The sequence below is a fragment of the Phocoena phocoena genome, chromosome 8 (assembly GCF_963924675.1).
Source record: "Phocoena phocoena chromosome 8, mPhoPho1.1, whole genome shotgun sequence".
Classification (NCBI taxonomy): Eukaryota; Metazoa; Chordata; class Mammalia; order Artiodactyla; family Phocoenidae; genus Phocoena; species Phocoena phocoena.
The window spans coordinates 66,314,682-66,336,173 of NC_089226.1; the positions used below are offsets into that span (position 1 = coordinate 66,314,682).

General features: G+C 37.7%; 1 protein-coding gene across 1 annotated transcript in view; it reads left to right on the forward strand.

The window, feature by feature from the left end:
- Nucleotides 1-1,928: 1,928 nt before the first annotated feature.
- The window catches only part of USP47 (ubiquitin specific peptidase 47), a 120,696-nt gene continuing 101,132 nt past the window's right edge, over nucleotides 1,929-21,492 (forward strand). The window contains exon 1 of the mRNA XM_065882696.1: nucleotides 1,929-2,151. Coding sequence (XP_065738768.1) covers nucleotides 2,113-2,151 — 39 coding nt within the window. The 5' untranslated portion in view covers nucleotides 1,929-2,112. The remainder of the gene's footprint in view (nucleotides 2,152-21,492) is intronic.

Sequence of the window (21,492 nt, forward strand, 5' to 3'; positions counted from 1 at the left end):
GACACATCTGCTGCTAGCATGAGCTCTACAGAAGCCATCTTATTAACTAGTGGGCATGACATTTTGAAATCAGAGATCTGGAAATATTTCCATTATGTGATTTTGATGCAAAATGACGTATGTGTGCTAACCAAGGCTGGGACTGCAGTGAGGCAAGTGAGGCATTCACCTCACACATGAAATTTAAGGGGATGCCCCAAAGTCAGCAATCAAGATAAATATCTAAATGCAATATTTTAAAAAGTCAAAATTAATGCAAAAACCTATGATAAACAAAATATCAAAATTTTAAGTAAAGACAAGATCAGTACTCTTAAAAAAAAACCTTATACATGTACACTAAAATTTGAAGACAGAATTTTGCAACTTGTTAAAAGAAATCTTCCAGGCAATGCATTCCAAAGAGTTTTGAAAATATATAACAATGCAACTTCTTCTGGCTGACATCAGGGAAGATAGAAAGTTACAAGCTGAGTTTCAACAAAAACTTTTCATGGTTGGTGGACGGAGGTGATAAAAATGGATACTTGCATTAGAAGAGCAGCCAAAGATGTACTTCTTCCATTAAGATCTAAATATCTTTGTAAGTTATCTTTTTCAGCTTATGACAGCCGTTAAAACAAAGTACAGAAATAACCTGAACGTTGAATCACACATTTTAATAACCATTTCATAAAGTATTACAGATTTTTAAAACCACTGAAACCTAGTCAATCATATTGCTTCCATTAAATATTTTTAGCAAGAATAACAAGGATTTTTAAAAAGACAATTAATATAGAAAATAACTCTTACAGTTACTTTAAATGTTTATTTCATCTTCATCCTTTTACGCTTTAAAAATGCTTTATGTCATACACAACAGGAACACAACAGGACGTGTATATAACTTACATCAGTATACAGACTTTTTTTTTGTAATAGGGAAGTGCAATCAAAAAAAGTTTGGAGAGCACAGGTACAGGTAGTTAATGCCGTGGGTGTTAGGAAAGTGGCAGGATTATATTATCTCAGCGTGCTGTAGAATCACTGTACCACGGAAGTCTTCGTGAAGGACACCGCACCAGGTTTTCATAAACGGAGGTTTGAGGAATGAGCAGGATTTAGAAAAATAACTATTGCAAAATTTGTTGCCTATAAAACAGAGCACAGTGCTTACTGCCAGAGGAGATTAAAGTACTCTAAAAACACTTTTAAAAGGAGATCCTAGGTCCAAACTGCAGCCCTGCTCTCTGAAGCTATCTCAGCCCCAGACTTGAACCTGTCGGAGAAGGAAGTTCCCCGAAATGGCCCAGGAGAGTGCAGCTCTGAAGGAGGGGGACTGGAGGGAGAGTGATACCACTTTTCCAAGCCATGGGCTGTCCCCTCCCCTAGCAGGAGGCCAGCCGTGAGATTCCTTGAGCTGTGCCCTCGGGAGGGTGGGGAGAGGGGAAAAGAAAACGCAGTCCTTTCTGGCTGGGACCGTGTCTGAGCGCAGAGGCCGGGGGGCGGGGGAGGGGGGTCTGTGAAGAGGGGGTGAGTTCAGGTGCTTTTCTAACCGGGAGGGAGAGCAGTGTTGGTAGTAGGGCCAGAGGAGCGGCTTTAGGCTCGAGTCTCTTCCTGGTGGGCAGGGAGTCCGAAGAACCCAGGAAGGCATGGAGGACCCTAAGGCCTGGTCCTTTCCTTGACGGCAGAGGGACTCCCGAGATGGACAGTCCAGAAACCCCCAACGGAAAGCATTTTCTTGGCCGCTCAACTAACTTTATACATCCCGAGGCTAAGAGCTGAGGTAATTAGATGCGAGCGACAGCTGTCTCGGCACCTTGGGCGCCAGGCACCTGGCTTGGAGCCCGACGGCCCGAATTCTCGCGAGAACGGCAGCCGCCATTTTTCCATTGATTGCGGCGGGCTGGGGGAGGGGCCGACGACGAAGGCGGCTGCGGCGGCGACGACGGCGGAGCCTTGGGTCGGTGTCTGCGCGCTGGTGTCTGAGGCCCAGGCTGAGGCCTCTTCGGTAGCCCGAGCGCAGGCGGTGGTGAGGATGACGGCCGCTGCCATTTTCTCCTGAGCTAGAGCCGCCGCTACCCTCCCCCTCCCCCGGCAGGGCGGAGAGGAGCGGCCGGAGTCTGAGCGATGGTGCCCGGCGAGGAGAACCAACTGGTCCCGAAGGAGGTGAGGGGCCAGCGGAGGAGGCTAGGCCCGAGGCCTGCGGCCGCTCTAGGCAGCGCAGGCCGAGGCGAGGGGCCGGCTGCGGGCCCAGCTCGTGGGCCGGCCCGCCTGTGGGGGAAGGAGGTGTTGGGGGTGCATGGTGGGTGCGACGAGCAATTGGGAGACCCGACTGGGTCTAGGGGGCCGGGGAGCGGAGACCTCTCCCCTTGGGTTTCTGGGGCTGGACAAATAAAGGAGCGCGCTGGAAGGAATCGGGTCCTGCTTTGGGGGAGAAGGTGGCTTCTCAAGTAGTTATTTAACACGTTGAGCCAAGGTAGAGAGGTGATTTCAAAGAAAACATTCTGCAACACTGGTAGACGGGCACGACAGGGTGACGGTGCTGCTTCTGGTTTTGACAGTGGCAGTGTATAGCTTTCAGGGCTTGTGAAATCTACACCCAGCTTGAGCTTCGTGGGAGGGCAGTTAACTGCTACGACTTTTTTGAACAACTGTTTCTTACTTGGTAGTACTATGGGCCTGCCTAAATGGGGCCTCCCAATGATCGATGAAAAGTAGTAAATGCGACTTCCACGTAAAGGTAAGAGATAGCGAAGCATTACCATATGGAGAGCTGAATTACTTTTTGTAGTTGGGCTGTGTACGCCAGTTTGGGTGACTTCTTAAATTCTTAAAAGCAAGTGATATGAGAAGGCTTGACTTCTTGGCTTCTCTTGAATAGTAGGAGAGGATTAATGGTAGAATCCAGCACTGGCCAGGGAATTTCAACATATTAATAGTATCTCTGTTGGCTTTATAAATATCTTCAGGGTATCCAAACGTGTATTTTTAACTGGTTGATCATCAGGCGAATGCTTTGGATATTTAGTTCTCATATACCTTAAATAGAGGCAAGTGTCCGTTGAAATTAGCTATGTTGGATCTTGATATTTTTGAGTGATGTTCTTAAAAATTCTTAATTCTTTTTTTTTTTTTTTGCCTTTTTTGGCTGCTTTATAGCAATTTGTTGCTACTTGACCAAGCTCCGACACTGCAAAAGTGTTATTGGAGTTGTGTATGTATGATATGAATATTTTCCCAACATTATCAGATGATTGTTTTGCAAGGACAGTTTTTTTTTAAACTAAGTTATCATGTGTCAGTATTTATTCATCAAGCACCACCAACTCTGCAAAGCAGATAAACAGATGAATTAATCAGAATTCTTGCCGTGGGAGCTTTTAAGGCTACTAAGGAAGGTAACACTAGTATTCATTGAACTCCAAGTAAGGACTAGGTACTTTTCTACAAAGGTAACTCTCATGCAGGGATGGAAGTGATAGGTGCGACGAGAGATATAAAAATGAATTTTCTTTTAGAGCTACATAGTGCTGGTTTTCATTCCTATGAAAAGCAAAGTTAGTCCTTTATTTTATTTTATTTTTTTAATTAATTAATTTATGGCTGCATTGGGTCAGGCTTTCTCTAGTTGTGGTGAACGGGGTTACTCTTCCTTGTGGTGTGCGAGCTTCTCATTGTGGTGGCTTCTCTTGTTGCCTAGGCGCGCATGGGCTCTAGGCGCGCGGGCTCAGTAGTTGTGGCTCGCGGGCTCTAGAGCGCAGGCTCAGTAGTGTGGCTCACGGGCTTAGTTGCTCTGCGGCATGTGGGATCTTCCAGGACCTGGGCTCGAACCCATGTCCCCTGCATTGGCAGGCGGATTCTTAACCACTGCGCCACTAGGGAAGTCCCTTTCTTAATTTTTTGACCGTTAGAAAATATAATATAGGTGGAACTTTGCTTTAAGGAAGCCCAATATTAGGTTTATTTCCCTAATAATTTGATTTATAGAAAACATGGTGTAAATAAATACTTTCACAGGAACATACCTGAAATGCTGCCTTTACCTTTTGGATTTTAAAGATTAAACGCCTCTCCTTTAAGACTAACTCCCTTACCTGAGGCTTCAAACTCATCCCCACTTCCAACATTTTTTTTTTTTTTTCCCTACTCTTTCTGGACCACATGCCTTTATTTTCTGTTTCCTAGACTCATCTTCAGTCTTTTCTTTTTCCCTGACTCCTTTTTTGATTCCTGGAAACTTGCACAGTACTCTCAAATCTCAAAAGTCTGTCACTGTTTTAGCTAGCTAAGTAATTCATTCTTTTTTGATGGCCATACTTCTCTTCTTGAATTCTTGCCTGCTTCTCTTCCTTGAATTTTCTTTTGCATTTGATACTTAAAAATAATTCCTTGATTTTAGTAATACTGTACTTTGGGGCCTTTTGCCCCTGCCTGTTTGTACTATCTGACCACTCATTTAGTCAATGTCTTTCTCTTTTTTTCTGTGTCATTAATTATCACTTTCGTCTCATCTTTGTTATCCCTTGTCTGGTCTTTTTCAGTAGGAGTAGAATTATATAGTGCTAAAGCTGAGAGAACACATAGTGACCATTTAGTAACTTATACCCCTTCACTTCTATAGATGAGGAAATGAGGGCCAGAAGATTGAAAGTGACTTGTTCAGGGTCACATAATGAGTAAATAAATGACAGAGCTAGGACTAGAACTCACATCCCCTTGATTATACTCTGTTTTACACATCCCTTCATGGAACCTAGAGGCTCCGTAAAAGTAGTATGTAACTCTCTAAGTCCATTTACTATGTGAAAATAAATTACAGAATTTTAAAATGTCTTACTTCTGTTCTACTGGCTTATTACCAACAATTTGGCGGGCTTTTCTTTTTTAGAGAACCTCTGACACTTACTAGATTTAGATATTGGTTAAATGTGTGCATCCATGTGTGTGCAGTTGTTGAACGAATAGTATGTTATTCTGGTCCCTGAAGCTCAAGGACAAGTGTACCTTAGAGGACTGCTGAAGAAGGCAGCTTAGTGTCATGCAGGGCTTGGCAAACTAGTCCCTGGGCCAAATTCAGCCCACAGCCTGTTTTGTTTGGCCCATGAGTTAAGAATGATTTTTACATTTTCAAATTGTTGAAAAAAATCAAAATAATAAAAATAATCTGTGACACATGGAAGTATATGAAGTTTAGATTTCATATATTTCATTTAGATTTTGTATATTCATTTCAGTATTCATAAATAAAGTTTTATTGGAACACATTGATGCCCATTTATTTACTGTTATCTATGGCTGTAGCAGAATTGTGTAGTTGATACAGATGCTGTATGCAGGATAAGTTTGAAACTATTTAGCTTGGTGTTCAATGCCTAGTACACTTTGATTCTGGCCACAGTCTGCCCTTTCAGCTTATCTCTTCTTCCTCAAAACAAGTTTTTAATGCAGCCAAACAGGTTTTTCTCTAACTTGCTTTTCACTTCTATTTGTGCTAACTCTTCTTTCTTACTTCTGCCCACTGATACAGAACATTCATACACATCTTTCCCTCAGTACCTCATATCTCATTTATTCTAAAAAGCCTTTTCTGACCGTTTAACCTTAAGGATTTCTCCTTCTTAGAAGACTTTTATATATGAATAGAATTCATTTGGCAATTAATAAATAGTGCTTTGTGACATCTTTTATGGTCTCAGACTGTATTTTATTATTATTCATTATGGATTTCTTGACAGCAGAGATCTTTGTGTGTGTCTGTCTCTTTCTCTCTCTCTCTCTTTTTTTTTTTGGTATGTATTATAGGTCTAAGACAGTGTGCTTTCTGAAGGACACTGATCTTCAGTAATATTCATTGATATGGTTACAGGGTTGCAAGGAAACTTAAGAGTTCTAACCAATTTCCCCTGCTTGGATATTTTCCACAACATCCTTGGCAAACTGTTTTCCAGCCTTTGCTTGAATACCTTCATGACATCTCTGATAACATCTTTGTCTTAGAAGAGATCTGTTTTAAGTTTTTGAGTTGAGAGAAGTCTAGATCTCTGTAGCTGCCATCTTTTGATAGTTGCCCCTAAACAACAGAGAAATCTTAAATCATTTTGCATAGGACAGCTTTTTCTCATTGTTGAAGAGGGGGCAGGGGAGGAGGACTGGGCATCCACAGTTCTTTGTTTCTCAGTTGCTTTCTTTTAGACATAATCCAGTGTTTTTAATATTTCTCCTAATTGTTGTACCCAGAGGAGAGCAAAGTGAGTGTGGTCTGTTCTTTGTGGTAAACAACAAAGCATTTCACCTCACTTTTTCACTCTACTATATGTCTTTGAATTGTTTTATATTGATGTTGACTTTGAGATCTCTTTTAATGTCATTCCACTTTCATTTATTGCATCATTGTTTTTATTATTCTGTTTCCTTATAAGGATTTGTGACATTAATATTTGTTGTGTACTCACTGTACGTTACTGTACGCTGCCATATAGGGAATATTTAGATAAAATTATTTTTTCCTCAAGTATTTTATAGTATAATTAAGGATAAAAGGTACATATTACTAATAGTTTTAAAATAATACTTTCACTGCAATACTTAAAGTGGCGTCCAAGGAGTATATAAATGTAGAAAGGATAGAAAAATGAAAGAAAAAGAATATTTAGTTCCATATCTCAGTGGATTTTTTTCTGCCTCTCTTTTCCATATAATAAACACTACTTATATCTGGAACTAATGATGATAATAATAACCAAAATTTATTGAGCATTTATTATATGTCACATACTGTTGTATGTGCTTTGTGTGTATTAACTCATTTGAACTTCACAATGACCTCATAACTATATCAGGGCCGTTGATATTGAGAGCCCTCAAAACATTAAAACAACTTGTTTTTCATCTCTATTGTCTGTTTTTTTAAAAAAATAAATTCAATTAATATTATAGAACATGTCAAATGAGTATTCTTTTAATTTGTATGGCTTCAACCTTTGATTGTAATTTACACATTTATATCTACAGCCCTGACCTCTCTTCTAGTTTCGGATTTGCACCTGCATACTAGATATCTCTACTTGGTTGTACTCTAGGACCTACAGATTAAATATGTGTAATATCAACCTCATTTCTCTTTCCTCTCTTCTCATGTCCTCCTCCCAGCATAGTTCTTTCTTTGTATTCTCTTGTTCAGTTAGTGTCATCATCATCTGTTTATTTGCTTAAGTTGGAACAGTTTTTTGACTCCTCCTTTTTCCTTTTTTCCATATATAGTTAAATTGTCACTTGAAAAATATCTCTTGTATCCTTACCTTTCTCTTCGTGGCTCTGCCTCTATTTTCTCATTCAAATGTAGCCCTTTTAAATGGTCTGTGTTCTTCTAGGCTCTTTTCTTTTCGTAACCGTCCTCACCACGACAGCCATTACCTTCTAAAACACATGACATTATGACTTACCTGTTTTAAAGTTTATAATTATTACCCTCTGATTGCAAATTGAATACTAGGTAATATTAATAAACACTATGCACCAGACACTGTGCTAAACAATTTACACACTTAATATCTATAAAGCGCTTTAAGGCATCTCTTATCTTTCATTATGTATTTTATAGATAGATAGAAAGAAAGTAAGGCTTAAAGAGTAAGTAACTTGGGATTCCCTGTGGCGCAGTGGTTAAGAATCCGCCTGCCAATGCAGGGGACACGGGTTCGAGCCCTGGTCCAGGAAGATTCCACATGCTGTGGAGCAACTAAGCCCATGCGCCACAACTACTGAGCCTGTGCTCTAGAGCCCGCATGCCACAACTACTGAGCCCACGTGCCACAACTACTGAAGCCCACGTGCCTGGAGCCCGTGCTCCACAACAAGAGAAGGCACCGCAATGAGAAGCCTGTGTACCCCAACAAAGAGTAGCCCCTGCTCGCCGCAACTAGAGAAAGCCCATGCACAGCAATGAAGACCCAACGCAGCCAAAAAAAAAAGAGTAAGTAACTTATTCAAAATTGTATAGCTGTTTGTTTCTAAGTCATTGTGGCCTTAATCAGTAGGAAAGTCCTTCATAATGTAGCCTCAATTGATTTGTTTTTTAAAATTAATTTTTGTCAAAGTTATACATGCACATATTGAAAAGAGTTGAATAACTCTGCTCTGCAGATTCTCCCTCCCCTTCATTTTGGGCTCTCCGGAGGCAACCACTTGCTACTCATTCTTTTGATATTTATCTCCATATTTCAAAATAGTATGCCTGTAGTTTTCCCTCGTGATTTTTTTCAGTTGAATGGCTTGTCTACGGACTTCCCGCAATGGAAGATTCGGTTTACCACTATCCCCAAACACAGACACACTTCTCAATTCTGCCCAATCCTTCCAATATTGTCATATTGCAAGTTGTTTGGATACATCAAGTTTCAAAGTTTATATCAATGTCACTGTATTCATAGTTGAGCCTTGTAGTTTATTGTGATGATTTTTCCTTCCTGTACAGTATTTTGTTTTCCATGAGTTAATATTTTCTAAGAATTTGCTTTTGCTTTGTTTTCTATGTATTTATCATTAATTTAACCAAGTGGTTCTCAACTGGGGGCAACCGAGGGGATATTGGCTGTGTTGGGTAGGTGAGGGAGGGCAGGAGTGTGCTACTGATATCTAGCGAGCAGAAGCCAGCTATGCTGCCAAGCATCATCCTGCACTGCACTGGACCGCCTCCCATGGCAAAGAATTATGTGGTCCAAAATGTCAATAAAAACTCTGATTTAGTCCAAACTCTCAAGTGTATGAGTCTTCTCCTTATGTTCACAACTACCAATTTTTTGATGAATTTTCTTGAATTGCAGCTGCTGTCTTAGATTTGCCTTTACAATCATCTTAGAAGTTTCCGTCAGGTCTCTCTTGTATTAGAGCTCCTGGTTCTGTATCTGATGTCTTCATCTTTCTTTGTGTTCTTATTTTGGAGGACCACTTTCAATAGCTTTCTGGATGGGCTATAATTTTTTCAAGACTTCACATGTCTGAAAATGTTTCTACCCTCTTGCTTTATAGATAGTTTGGCTGGGCAGAGAATTCTCGGTCAGAAATAATTTTCTCTCAGAACTTTGAATACATTGCTCCATTGCCATATTGTTTTCAGTGTTGCTGTTGAGACATCAGATGCCTAGAAGATTTTTTTTTAATTAATTAATTAATTATTAGCTGCGCTGGGTCTTCGTTGCTGTGTGCGGGCTTTCTCTGGTTGCCGCGAGCAGGGCCTGCTCTTCGTTACGCTGTGCAGGCTTCTCATTGCCATGGCTTCTCTCTGCCACGGCTTCTCTCGTTGCAGAACACGGTCTCTAGGTGCGCAGGCTTCAGTAGTTGCAGCGTGCGGGCTCAGTAGTTGTGACGCACAGGCTTAGTTGCTCCGCAGCATGTGGGATCTTCCCGGACCAGGGATCGAACCCGTGTCCCCTGCATTGGCAGGCAGATTCTTAACCACTGCACTACCAGGGAAGTCCCTGCCTAGCTGATTTTGAATCTTACTTTTCCTCTCTGGAAGCCTGGAGAACCTTTTCCCCTAGAGTTCTGAAATTCCTGTATTATGTGTACAGGTCAGTTTTTTTCCACTTCTCCTGGGTTCAGGGTAGTCTTATTCAATCTGATATTTGTATCATCAGTTCTGGGAAATTTTCTTAAGTCATTTCTTTTGTTTCTTCCCCTTCATTTTCTCTGTTCTCTCTCTTGAATTCCTATTATTTAGGTAATGGGTCTACTGTCTTGGTTTCTCTAATTTTCTTCTGTTTACCTCTATTTTCCATTTCTTTTCCTTTTTCCTCTGTTTTCTGGGAGATTTTTCTCAATTTTATCTTCTGATTCTTCTAAGGTTTTATTTCTGCTGTCATGTTTATAATTTCCAAGTACTCTTTTTTTTTCTGAAAAAGTTTTAATATATCCTGATATATCCTGTTTTTGATATCCTATTTGTTTTATGGATGCAGTGTCTTATCTCTCTTAGGAAATTATTGATACTTTTCTTCTCTGCATATTCTCTCTTTTCTCCAAATTTCCTTTTTCTGTTTGTTTGCTTTGGGCTTTGTCTTTCATATTAGATGCTTTTTTTAGATGTCTGGTATTCCTTGGAACTCAATGCTCATTTAGAAGAGGGGCCTTAAAAAGCTGAATGGAAGCTCTGCCAGTGGGTAATTATGGTTTTCCCTGTACTTTAGATATGTGTGGTTAATTTCCTTGTAGACTCCCAGTGACACGTTTTTCCCTTGTGCTGAATTGATTTCCCAGAAAAGATTTCTGATCTTTTGCTTGGAGAGAACAAGCTTGGGAGCTGAGTAGGAAACGGGGTTGTGGGTTTCATCATAAAGTACATGAATACCATTTCATTTACTTCTCCAGTTTTCAATGTGGCAGCCCTCAAATTTGATTGCACCTGGCATCCTCTAGTCCAGAGATACCTTGTTTTATGCTCTTCTGAGATTGCTTAGTCTTTGCCAGGAAGGGTCAAAGAGTAAAAGAGGATCTGGGAGTTCTGACTGCTTCTTAAGCAGAATTTAATCTCTTATTCTAGCTTGGACTTCACTCTTGCTCCCAGAGTATCGGAAACTGCTAGTTCCTGAGCCTTTTCGGGTTTTTTCCCCTTTTTTCTTTTTAAATTTTTATGGAAAGCTTGAAAAAAGAATACACAGAGTTCCCATATACCTGTCACCAAGCTTCTCCTCATGGTAACATATTTTATAACCACAGAACACTTATCAAAAGTAAGAAATTAACTTTAGTACGATACTATTAACTATACTACAGAATTTATTCAGATTTGACCAGTTTTCCACTAATGTTTCTTTTCATTCCAAGATCCAAATTCAGAGTCCCACATTGAATTTTGTTGTCATGTCTCCTTAGTTTCTTCTTATCTGTGACAATTTCTCAGACTTTCCTTCTCTTTCATGACCTTGATACTTTGAGCAGCACTAGTCATTTTTGCAGAATCGCCCTCAATTTGGGTTTGTCTGATCTTTTCTCATGATTAGATTGAGGTTATTAAAGAGAAGGCTGTCACAGAAGTGATATGTCCTTCTCTGTGCATCATTTGGCGGGGGGTAGTGGGGGGACATGATGCTGATGTGTCCTACTGTGATGTTAACCTTTGATCACTTGGTTCAGGTGATTCTGCTAGGTTTCTCCACTGTAAAGTTACTATTTTCCTCTTTAATAATTACTAACTACTTTGAGACCATGCAGATATCCTGTTTCAGCTTAAACTTCTGCCCACTAGTTTTAGCATCCATTTATAGATCTTGTTACTGTTGCATTCTAATAGTGATTTTCTGTTTCCCTCATTATTTCTACATTTATTAATTGGAATTCTTTTGTGAGGAAGAGTTGTCCCTTCTCCCACATTTATTTACTTAATTATTTATTTATGTCAGTATAGACTTAAGATATTTATTTTATTCTTTCGATTATAACCCCAAACTATTGTTATTTATTTTGTTGCTCAAATTGTTCCAGTTTTGGCCACGGGGAGCTCTTTCTGGTTGGCATCTGTGCTCATCCTTGCCTTTTGAGCACTTCTGTACTTTGTGGCACCACATAAAGCTTCAACCCATCTTATACTTGCCCTGCCCCAACCCTGCAATCAACCACTTCTCCAGAGAGTTTAGGGGTCTTTTGGTATAATTGTAACTGTGGTATGTCCTGTAAGCCAGGTGTCTTTGTTTTTCTAGGCTAATGTAGGTTTCAGTCTTCTCAGGTATAATTGTCACTACCACTTGTTCTGCTTTCTAGCTTCTAAAATTGTGTTTCTGGTTTCCTATGGATTTATGCTCTTTAAAAAATTTCTTTATTCTTGTTTCAGAGAGGTTTGGGGAAGCTTTTGAGCTAAATGCTTGTATTCAATTTGTCCTCTTTGACCAGAAATTCTTAATGTTTTTGTTATCTCCTGTCCCAAGCCAATTTTGTTTTAGCCACATTCAACCACATTAGTTGCTGTTCCCTGATGTGCTGTATGCTTTCATGTGTCACTTGCCCTGAGTGAATAATATGAAATGTTTTTTAATACCTGCTTTTTAGGGAGTTTTAAATGGGTGAACTTTGATTTTACATGAAAACTATTTAAGTACTTTATTAAGTACATTTTTAGGATTCTTGCCTCTTATTTTCCAATTTTTGGATTAGTCACATAAATGTTTTGTGTCTTAGTACCAAATATTGTAAATTTTTTGCCAAAATGGAGGGGAGAGGCTTAGTGCATTTCTAGAGTACTAACATACCATCACCATCATAGCCCAAGTTGAAAGAAAAGATTGTATTGAAAATAGGGGGTTGTGTAGCACAGGGAACTCTGCCCAATATCATGTAACAACCTAAATGGGAAAAGAATTTGAAAAAGAATAGATACATGTATATGTATAACTCAATCACTTTGCTGTACACCTGAAACTATCACATTGTTAATCAACTGTACTCCAATATAAAATAAAAAGTTAAAAAATAAAAAGTTATTGCCCAAAAAAAAGAAAAAGAAAGGGGGTTGTGAAAAACATAGTATTAAATATACATTAAAATACCTATTGTAAATTTAGGTTCCAGAAGACATCGACTTTAAAAACTTGATTAATTGGTATTAAGGACCTTATTCAGTTCAGGCAACATGATAAGTGTCACGATATTCAGAGGCATATTCTTTTATGAGGCTTATTACATGGATTTTAAAGTGTTCTGTCTAGGTATTGCTGCTTAGAATCTAATTTTGTACAAACATTCTCCACTGTAAATGATGTGCTTTTTCACATCAAGATTCTTAAAGAATGTATTTTTCCTGAGCCTGCTTTTCTGTCAGTATAATGGAAGAAGGGATGGATATAGGTGTAGTGTAAGTGAACAGATGTCTCCTCTCTGCTCTACTGAATACTTCTGTTTACTTTGTCTCAGGGTGTGGGAGCAACAGTAATTGCCCTGTTCTTTTGTTTAATGGAACTAAACTGAAACAAGCATACCTAAAGTAGCCATGGACAGGAACATTTTCATTGACATAAAACTGTTGCTGCAATCCACTGTTGAGAGTGTTGAGAGATTACTGTTTTTATGAAACTTACTGAGATACGTCTTGAATTTGTTGTTTGTTTTGTTTGTTTGTTTGTTTTTGGCCATGCTGCACTGATGGCAGGATCTTAGTTCCCCCACCAGGGATAGAAAGCAGGCCCTGGCAGTGGGAACACTAAGTCCTAACCACTGGACTGCCAGGGAATTCCCAATATGTTTATTTATTTATTTGTTTGTTTTGGCCATGCCATGCAGCTGTATTGAATTTTTTATGTTTTTAAAAAGCAAGCTTTTCAAATCCTACCCAACCAGCAAAATCTAGCCCTTCTTACTACTATAAGAAACTTTTCCTGATTCTCCTCTTTCAACCTGATAGCATTTTTCTAACCCTGAAATCCCATAACATTGTAGCTTTTGACATTTGAAAAATTATAAGTTAATACCTTTATTATTTGTGTTAATACCTTTATTAGAAGCTCTTCAAAGTCAGGACACAACAGTCAGAGTGCCTGGGTTCAAATTCCAGTTTTGTGACCTTGGGCAAGTTATTTAACCTACCATTACCTAAGTTAAATGAGGATACTAGTAACCACCTCCTAGGGTTGTTGGGAACGGTTAATGAGTTAATACATACAAAGTGCCTTCCACTTAATAAGCACTCTTATAAATGTTATCTGTCATAATAAGTGTTACTATCTTCATTACTGTTATTACCTTCATCCTGTATTCTCCCTAGGGGCCAGCATAATGTACTGTACATTGTTGTTGTCCAATATGTATTGATTAAATAAAAATGAAGTCATATTTTAGTTATTAAATATGCTTAGTTGTTTGAAGTCGGGGATCTGATATGACCTGTCAGCATAAACCCTAAATGATTGTTAGATTTGACAGGTTCTTTTATATTATCAAGTAAGACCTGTTTTTGCTGCTTTTTGATAGTTGAAACATGTGACAAAGTACAAATGAAACTTTTTAGTCTAATGAGATCCTAAGAAAAATCGGTTTAGTGTATATAGATATTTGTTGAAATAACTTACTAGATCAGCAAGTTATTTGTGTATAAGTTTCAGTGTGAAATGTTATTTTAAAGCAGGATTCATGTTAAGAATAGTTTATTTCTGGGAGAACTTTATGTGTTTGATAATTCTGATTTTCAAAAATTCTAGAGTATAACCAGTTGACATGGATAGAAGAACCAATTAGCCTGTCTATTTTTGTCAGTTGTATTACTGATTGTGCTTTAGATTTGATGCTGTGTAATTGACTGCTATAAGACTTGCAGAGTCATTCAAATTAGCAAAAATATAGTGGCTTTCCAGTAGAGAAAAACTTAGGGCTAAGTGACATAATTAAGAAAAAAGATCTGGAATTTAAATCTTTCTGTATACAGTGAGTCCAGTACTTTTGGTTTAGCTTTAAGGAAAACCATGAACCTCATTTATCACCTAAGTGAAATTTTCTAGTATAACCAAAGCATTGTAATTTGACTATAAATACCTTTCTTGTTTCAAATGATATTACCTATTTTTATTTCATCATAAATACACTTTAATTATTCTTAATGTAGATTTCCATAGTTCTGGATGCTGTCGAATTCATTCAGTTAAGCATTGAGTTAGTAGCTGCCAAGAACCAGAGGATCAAAGATGAATAAGGAATGTGACCTAGTTCTAGTTGCTAGTCTAGTCTGGGAGACAAAAATTTGTAATGAGGCAAATGCATAATTTGGAAATAAAGTGGGACCATAGAGGAGGGAGCTACCACTACCAGCTTTATCCAGGGGATCCTGTGAGAATGTAACACTTAAATTAGGTCACAAAGGATGACTTGACTGCCAAGTAAAGAAGTAAGAGCTTTTAGTTAGGAGAAATGGCATTTAAAACACACAAGTCTGTAATGCATTTTAAAAGTGGCAGAAAGTTTGGGGTAAATGCATGGGGTGCCTGGGGTTGAGTGAGAGAAGATAGTTCTGACAGATTGTGTTTTAAAATTCTGAAGGCTTTGTATGCCTAAAAGGAATTTAGGTTTTTATTGTGCAGAAATTAGTGGGCAGGAAATGTTTTTTTGGCAGAAAAAGTTAACCAATTTGTTTATAATTGTTACAGACAAATTCAGTGAAACTTGTTTGCTGAAACATTGTTTACTTGCATGAATGTTTTATATCGCTGCATTAATATTTACACACAAATGAAAATGGGGCAAGGCAGAATTTGCTATAATACCGATTCTCTCACCTGTTTTTTTTTTTTTTTTCATTTGCAGTCATATAATTAGGTACTTTTTTTTGTTCTTTTAAGAATAAAATGTTTCCCTTTCATAATGCATCTTAAGTGCATTCTCCACATTTGAGTCATCCTGGCAGGATATCCTTTGGCATAATTGTTACATATTTGATATGGATAACACACAGGTAGGTATCTTCAAATAGGCTAACTAGATAGGCCTCATTTGCCTCCAGAAATGTGCCAGTAGCTGCACTTTGGTAGTGTAGATCTGGTTTGAAGTCCTGAACACTTGCAAGTGAGAAGTTCAGTGTACTTCAGGGACAGCTGCAGTATGAGGCTTGTAAAAATGTGGTTTCTTCACCTTTTCAGTATAAGACATATTCTTGTGAGTGACTTTAGTAGCTGGTTGCTTTCTTGAGTGCTTTACCACTGGCTTTTTACAGGCATTTGTCTTAGTAGGAGCCATAGTATAGAGAACTCCTTGTTTATAGCCCCCTTCTATTCGGCAGCTCAACAGACTAAAGTGGCACAGGTGCTAGAGTGATGACTGGTGGCGGCTGCAGCAGCAGCAGCAGCAACTGAGAACACCACAAGGAGTGTTAATAGGGGATTAATGAAATCTTCCCAAGGATTTCCCCAGTGCTCCAAATTCAATTGACTTTAATATTTTACTGAGAGGAGCTCTTGATTACAACCCCAGTTCCAGGTTGCATTAGAAAGTAGAATTTTTATATGACTTACCTGGTAAAAGATACATATTGCTTTAGTAAATATATCAATACATAAACTATCTATGAATTCATATACATTTCTTCCATTTTATAGATATAAAATGTCTACCTTTTTATGTGTTTAGGTATTTTAATTTTGTTGCCTTTAATTTTACGTACACCAAGTTGTATAATTTATTACTTTATTTATAGCACTTTGTGGTAATGAAAGGGAATTGGTGAAAAATTAGATACCTAACAATGAAATCTCTTATTAAAAGACATCTAAGGGATTTCCCTGGCAGCCCAGAGGTTAAGACTTTGCCTTCCATTGCAGGGGTTGCTGGTTCGATCCTTGGTCGGGGAGCTAAGATCACACATGCCTCGTGGCCAAAAAACCAAAGCATAAAAACAGAAGCAATATTGTAACAAATTCAGTAGAGACTTTAAAAATGATCCATATCAAAAAAAAAAAAGACATCTAAGAAATATTACTGCTTTAATTTTGACATCTTAAATTCACGTCTTGAAATATTTATTTACTATTACATTTACCATTAACATAACACAAGTATGATTTTTAAAATTCTAAGAAAAATAGACAGTGATGCAGAAAATATTTCTACAATTCAGTAATATGATTTAACAGTGGAAGGGAAGTAGTAGTTCGGTATTACAGCTCCTTCATTTATAGGGGAGGAAAACATGAAGGCTGTAAAAACCCCATAACTTACTTAATGTCTCAGGTAGTGGAAGAGCTAGAATGAGACTTTTTTGAAAAAGTCAAGTTTACTGAAGTATAATTTATATACAGTAAAATTTGTTCCTTTAAAGCATACAGTTTTATGAATTTTGACAAACTTATACAGTTGTATAACCACCACCACAGTCAAGATATAGAACATCTCCATCACCTTAAAAAAGTTTTCTCATGCCTCTTATAATCAACCCCACCTCCCACCTCTAGGCTCTGCAACCACTGATCTGTTTTCTGCCCTCATGTTTTGCCTTTTCCTCATATAACTGGAATTCAAATAGTATGTAGCATTTTGAGTCTGACTTTCATCTAGCATAAAACTATGATGTTTATCTATGTTATCTGTTGTATCACTAGGCTTCCTTTTTATTGTCCAGTGTCACAATTTGTTTATCCATTTATTAACTGGTGGACATTTGGGTTATTTCCAGGTTTTGGTGATTCTGAATAAGCTGCTACAAATATCTGTGTACAGCTTTTTCTTTTGGTAGACATATGTCTTCATATGGTAAGTGCGTGTTTAACTTCGTAAGAAACTGCCAAACTCTTTTCTGAAATGGCTGTACCATTTTGCATTCCATTGAGCAGTGTATGCACATTCCAACTGCTCTGCCTCCGTGTTGGTACTTGGCAATGTCAATATTTTTCAGTTTAGTTTTTTAATCATTCTAGTTAGTGTGTAGGGATATCTCTGTGGTTTGAATTTGCATTTCTTATTGACTAGTGATGTAGTGTATCTTTTCATTTACTTGAAGTTTTTTATTAAGCCTGCTTTTAAAAAATCATTTTATTTGAATATTACATATTTAAAGTTTTGCTAGTACTGAAAGGAGGGAGAAGTAAAAAGAGTACCTATTCTCAAGGAGTTGATGATTTACATAGAGAAAACTGGTAATTGTGTTAAAGAGTATGGCTGTAATTTTGACAGGCTTCTTGAGAAAGGGGGTCATATATTAGCTTTCTGGTGGAGAGGATAATGGTTTGGGAATCAGAAAATGCATTGGTTTGGCTTTGCGTTGCTTATCCTTTCTGGGCCTTTTTTTTCTTCTTTCTTCATCTCTGAAATGAGGGAGTTGGACTAGATAAGGTATAAGATTTGTCTCTAAATTATAAATCTACATAAACTGTTTGGTGGTAGTTTTTTGCTTTTTTTTCAGTAGTAGGTTTTGTGGGTTTTTTTTTTTTTGCGGTACGCGGGCCTCTCACTGTTGTGGCCTCTCCCGTTGCGGAGCACAGGCTCCGGACGCACAGGCTCAGCGGCCATGGCTCACGGGCCCAGCTGCTCTGTGGCATGTGAGATCTTCCCGGACCGGGGCACAAACCCGTGTCCCCTGCATCGGCAGGCGGACTCCCAACCACTGCGCCACCAGGGAAGCCCTGTTTTATTTTTAAAAAAATAATAAATTTATTTATTTTTGGCTGCACTGCGTCTTTGTCGCTGCGTGTGGGCTTTCTCTAGTTGCGGCGAGCGGGGGCTACTCTTCATTGCAGTGCACGGGCTTCTCATTGCAGTGGCTTCTCTTGTTGAAGAGCATGGGCTGTAGGCGCACGGGCTTCAGTAGTTGTGGCACTTAGGCTCAGTAGTTGTGGCTCGCGGGCTCTAGAGCGCAGGCTCAGTAGTTGTGGCACACAGGCTTAGTTGCTCCATGGCACGTGGGATCTTCCTGGAACAGGGCTCGAACCCGTGTCCCTTGCATTGGCAGGAGGATTCCTAACCACTGTGCAAACCAGGGAAGTCCCTCAGTAGTAGGTTTTTAAATTATGTAAGAAGGCTGTGCAATCAGAAAACAAAGATCTTTTCAGATCTTTCCTGTCTGATGAAATTTCTATTACCCAAAAAAGATCATCTTCTGAAATTTTAAATAGTATAAATTATAATATAAATATTATAGTTGAGAATTATATATTTCTTTTTTTTAACACTTTTAAAAAATTAATTATTTATTTTTGGCTGCATTGGGTATTCGTTGCTGCACACAGGCTTTCTCTAGTTGTGGTGAGCGGCGGCTACTCTTTGTTGAGGCGTGCAGGCTTCAGTAGCTGTGTCTCTTGGGCTCTAGAGCGCAGGCTCAGTAGTTGTGGCTCACGGGCTTAGCTGCTCTGTAGCATGTGGGATCTTTCTGGACCAGGGCTCGAACCCATGTCCCCTGCATTGGCAGGCGGGTTCTTAACCACTGCGCCACCAGGGAAGTCTGAGAATTATATATTTCTAAAGTCTATTATAAGGATGGTAGCTGACAGTTCTATGATAATACATTTTGTATGATACTATATTATTATTATTATCATTTATGGAGCATTTTTAAGATGTTCTCTCTTGATCTTCAGAAAAACTCTTTGTGAACCATGAGAGTCAGAGATAAGTGACTTGCATAGGATTACACGGCTGAAAGAAAAGTAGCCACCTTGACCTAAGGGTTCTAGCCTAGATCCTTTGCCTCTGCGCTACATTGCTCTTTGCACTGTAGACCATTCCAGTAGGAAATAAAATCTTTAAATTGTTTTAAATAACCTTAACATTTTTTTCAGTTGTATAATTTCATGTTCAGGGTATTATAAAATTTATTATCCATGCTTCTAAATAAAAAGCATGGTAACACGTAATATAAAAATCTACTTTGATTTAGTAGTAATGCAGTAGAACATTCAAGACTTGTAAACAAGTCAGTTGTATCACAAGCTGAGTCACTGCTTGTCAAGAACAGCCTACTCACAGAAGAAAACTTAGCTGTAATCAAAAATAAAGATAACAGGAATAGTAAAGGATATATTATATACCCTCCTGAGAGTAGTTTAGTTTCTAAGTATAGATGCCTTAACAGTGGGTTACCCATTAACAGTAGTAGAACAACTGTTAAAAGGAGTATGGCAAAAGTGGGAATGGTGTTAGGATAGAAGTGAGAGGAAAAATACTATTATCATAATTTTAATGACACAAATATATTCAACATTATGAAGTCATCAGAAAGCTTGTATTTCTTAGGAGATCTGTGTTCGTATGTGACCTTAGGTTTCTTAATTTGTTGTTCATCTGTAAAATAAGGACCTTGATCTGATGTCCAAAGGTTCATCCATCTTTAAATATATGTATTATAGTTCTGTGTGTGTATGATGAGTCATCTGATTGATTGCTTCTTAACTATCAAATGAAATATGTTGATCATAGTTAAATAGATTGTAAACTACTCTTTTAAAGTGCTGAAACTTTACACTGTTACTTTTCTACTAATCAATCGAATGAGTACTTGATGTAATCTGTTACAAGAAAAAATGTTACAGAGTTTTCAGTTTTATATATTTCGTTTTCTAATTATATTATGGGGGTTCTGGGAGCTTGATTTATGGGTATTTTAGAAGGAAGTGGAATGCAGGATTCTGAGGGACACCTAATACTAGAGCACAAAGGCAGGTATGAAACTATGTATTTTTACAGAATTTTAAAAACAAATGTTATATGTTGACAGGCAGTTGATGTTATCATGTTCTATATTAGTTTAAGTTCAGAAAATCCATTCCATGATATATTAAATAAGTACCTGTTAATATTGCAAGTTAGTTTATCACAGAATCTGTATTTAACTAAAATAGTAAAGTAGAATGTACTTACAATTTTTTTATGCCTTGAACTAAGCTTTTAGAATAGGTACAAAGTCATCTTTTAGAAAATTCCTATATGAAGATTTGGATTTGAAGAAACTCAATATATATGAAGAAAGCAGGTTAAAACAGGGAGTGATTATTATCAAACTTCCTTTAAATAGTGAAAGCCCTTGCAGTAAAAAAAATTTCAAAATTTAAAATCATTTTGGAAACTTTTCAGAGTTTCCAAAATCAATTCAATTTTTAAATATTTACTTAGAAGTTTTAAGAGCACACTATGCTTCCAAAAGCATCAGCTATAACATATTATGAATTATTTTCCTGAATGAATATATTTTGTTTAGAGAATTCCCTAAAGGACCTTAGACTTTCTGCTTCTGTGGTTTGTTTTTGGTAGTTGAGATTTTAAAGTATCCGTTTTTATTTCTAAGCTAAGTAGAATCACACTTAATCTGCTTATGTTTCTTCCTACACAGTTGTTGTGGTCTTTATTCATGTTCATATTGTATCTTTATGATTTTCTGAACTATTTACGTACTCCTGACTAATCTCCTCAATTCCTTGGACATATTTGTTTGTTTTGAGTATATTAAGAAGAAGAGCTAAATTCTGTTTTTTAAAAAACTGATACAAACTTTAGATATGTGAAAGAATTTTTTTTATTAGAGATTTGAGCTTAAAATGAAATATTATGAAAAGCTATGGTTAAGAAGACTGAGCCATTTGGGGGAAGTTATAGAGGATGCTAGTGAAAATGGACTTAACGTGGATACTAAGAAAGTTTTGAATTTTTGTTAGTAAAATGTCATTTGTATCACTTTCTGATTGTAATGATTAATAGAGATGTTTTATTATAAAGGCTTGACTGTTTAGGAATGCTAAACAGAAATGGGAAATGTGACATATTTAAATGATATACTATTAAAAGTTTCAGAATACCTACATATACATTCTTAGTCATTTGATTACTTTCCATTCTACACAGTAATGTCTTTAATGTTAACTTTTTTTTTTTAATGTTAACTTTTGAATGGAACAAATCATCTGTTTATTTTGATGATTAAATTATTCCATATTTGGCCAGTGAGAGCCTTTTCAACTGGTTCCTGTGTCCTCTTGACATATCCCATCAATGTTGGAGAATGTCCTTACTTTCTGGCAGCGCAGGGCATTCCAAACTCTTTGTGTATTTTCCCAGCCC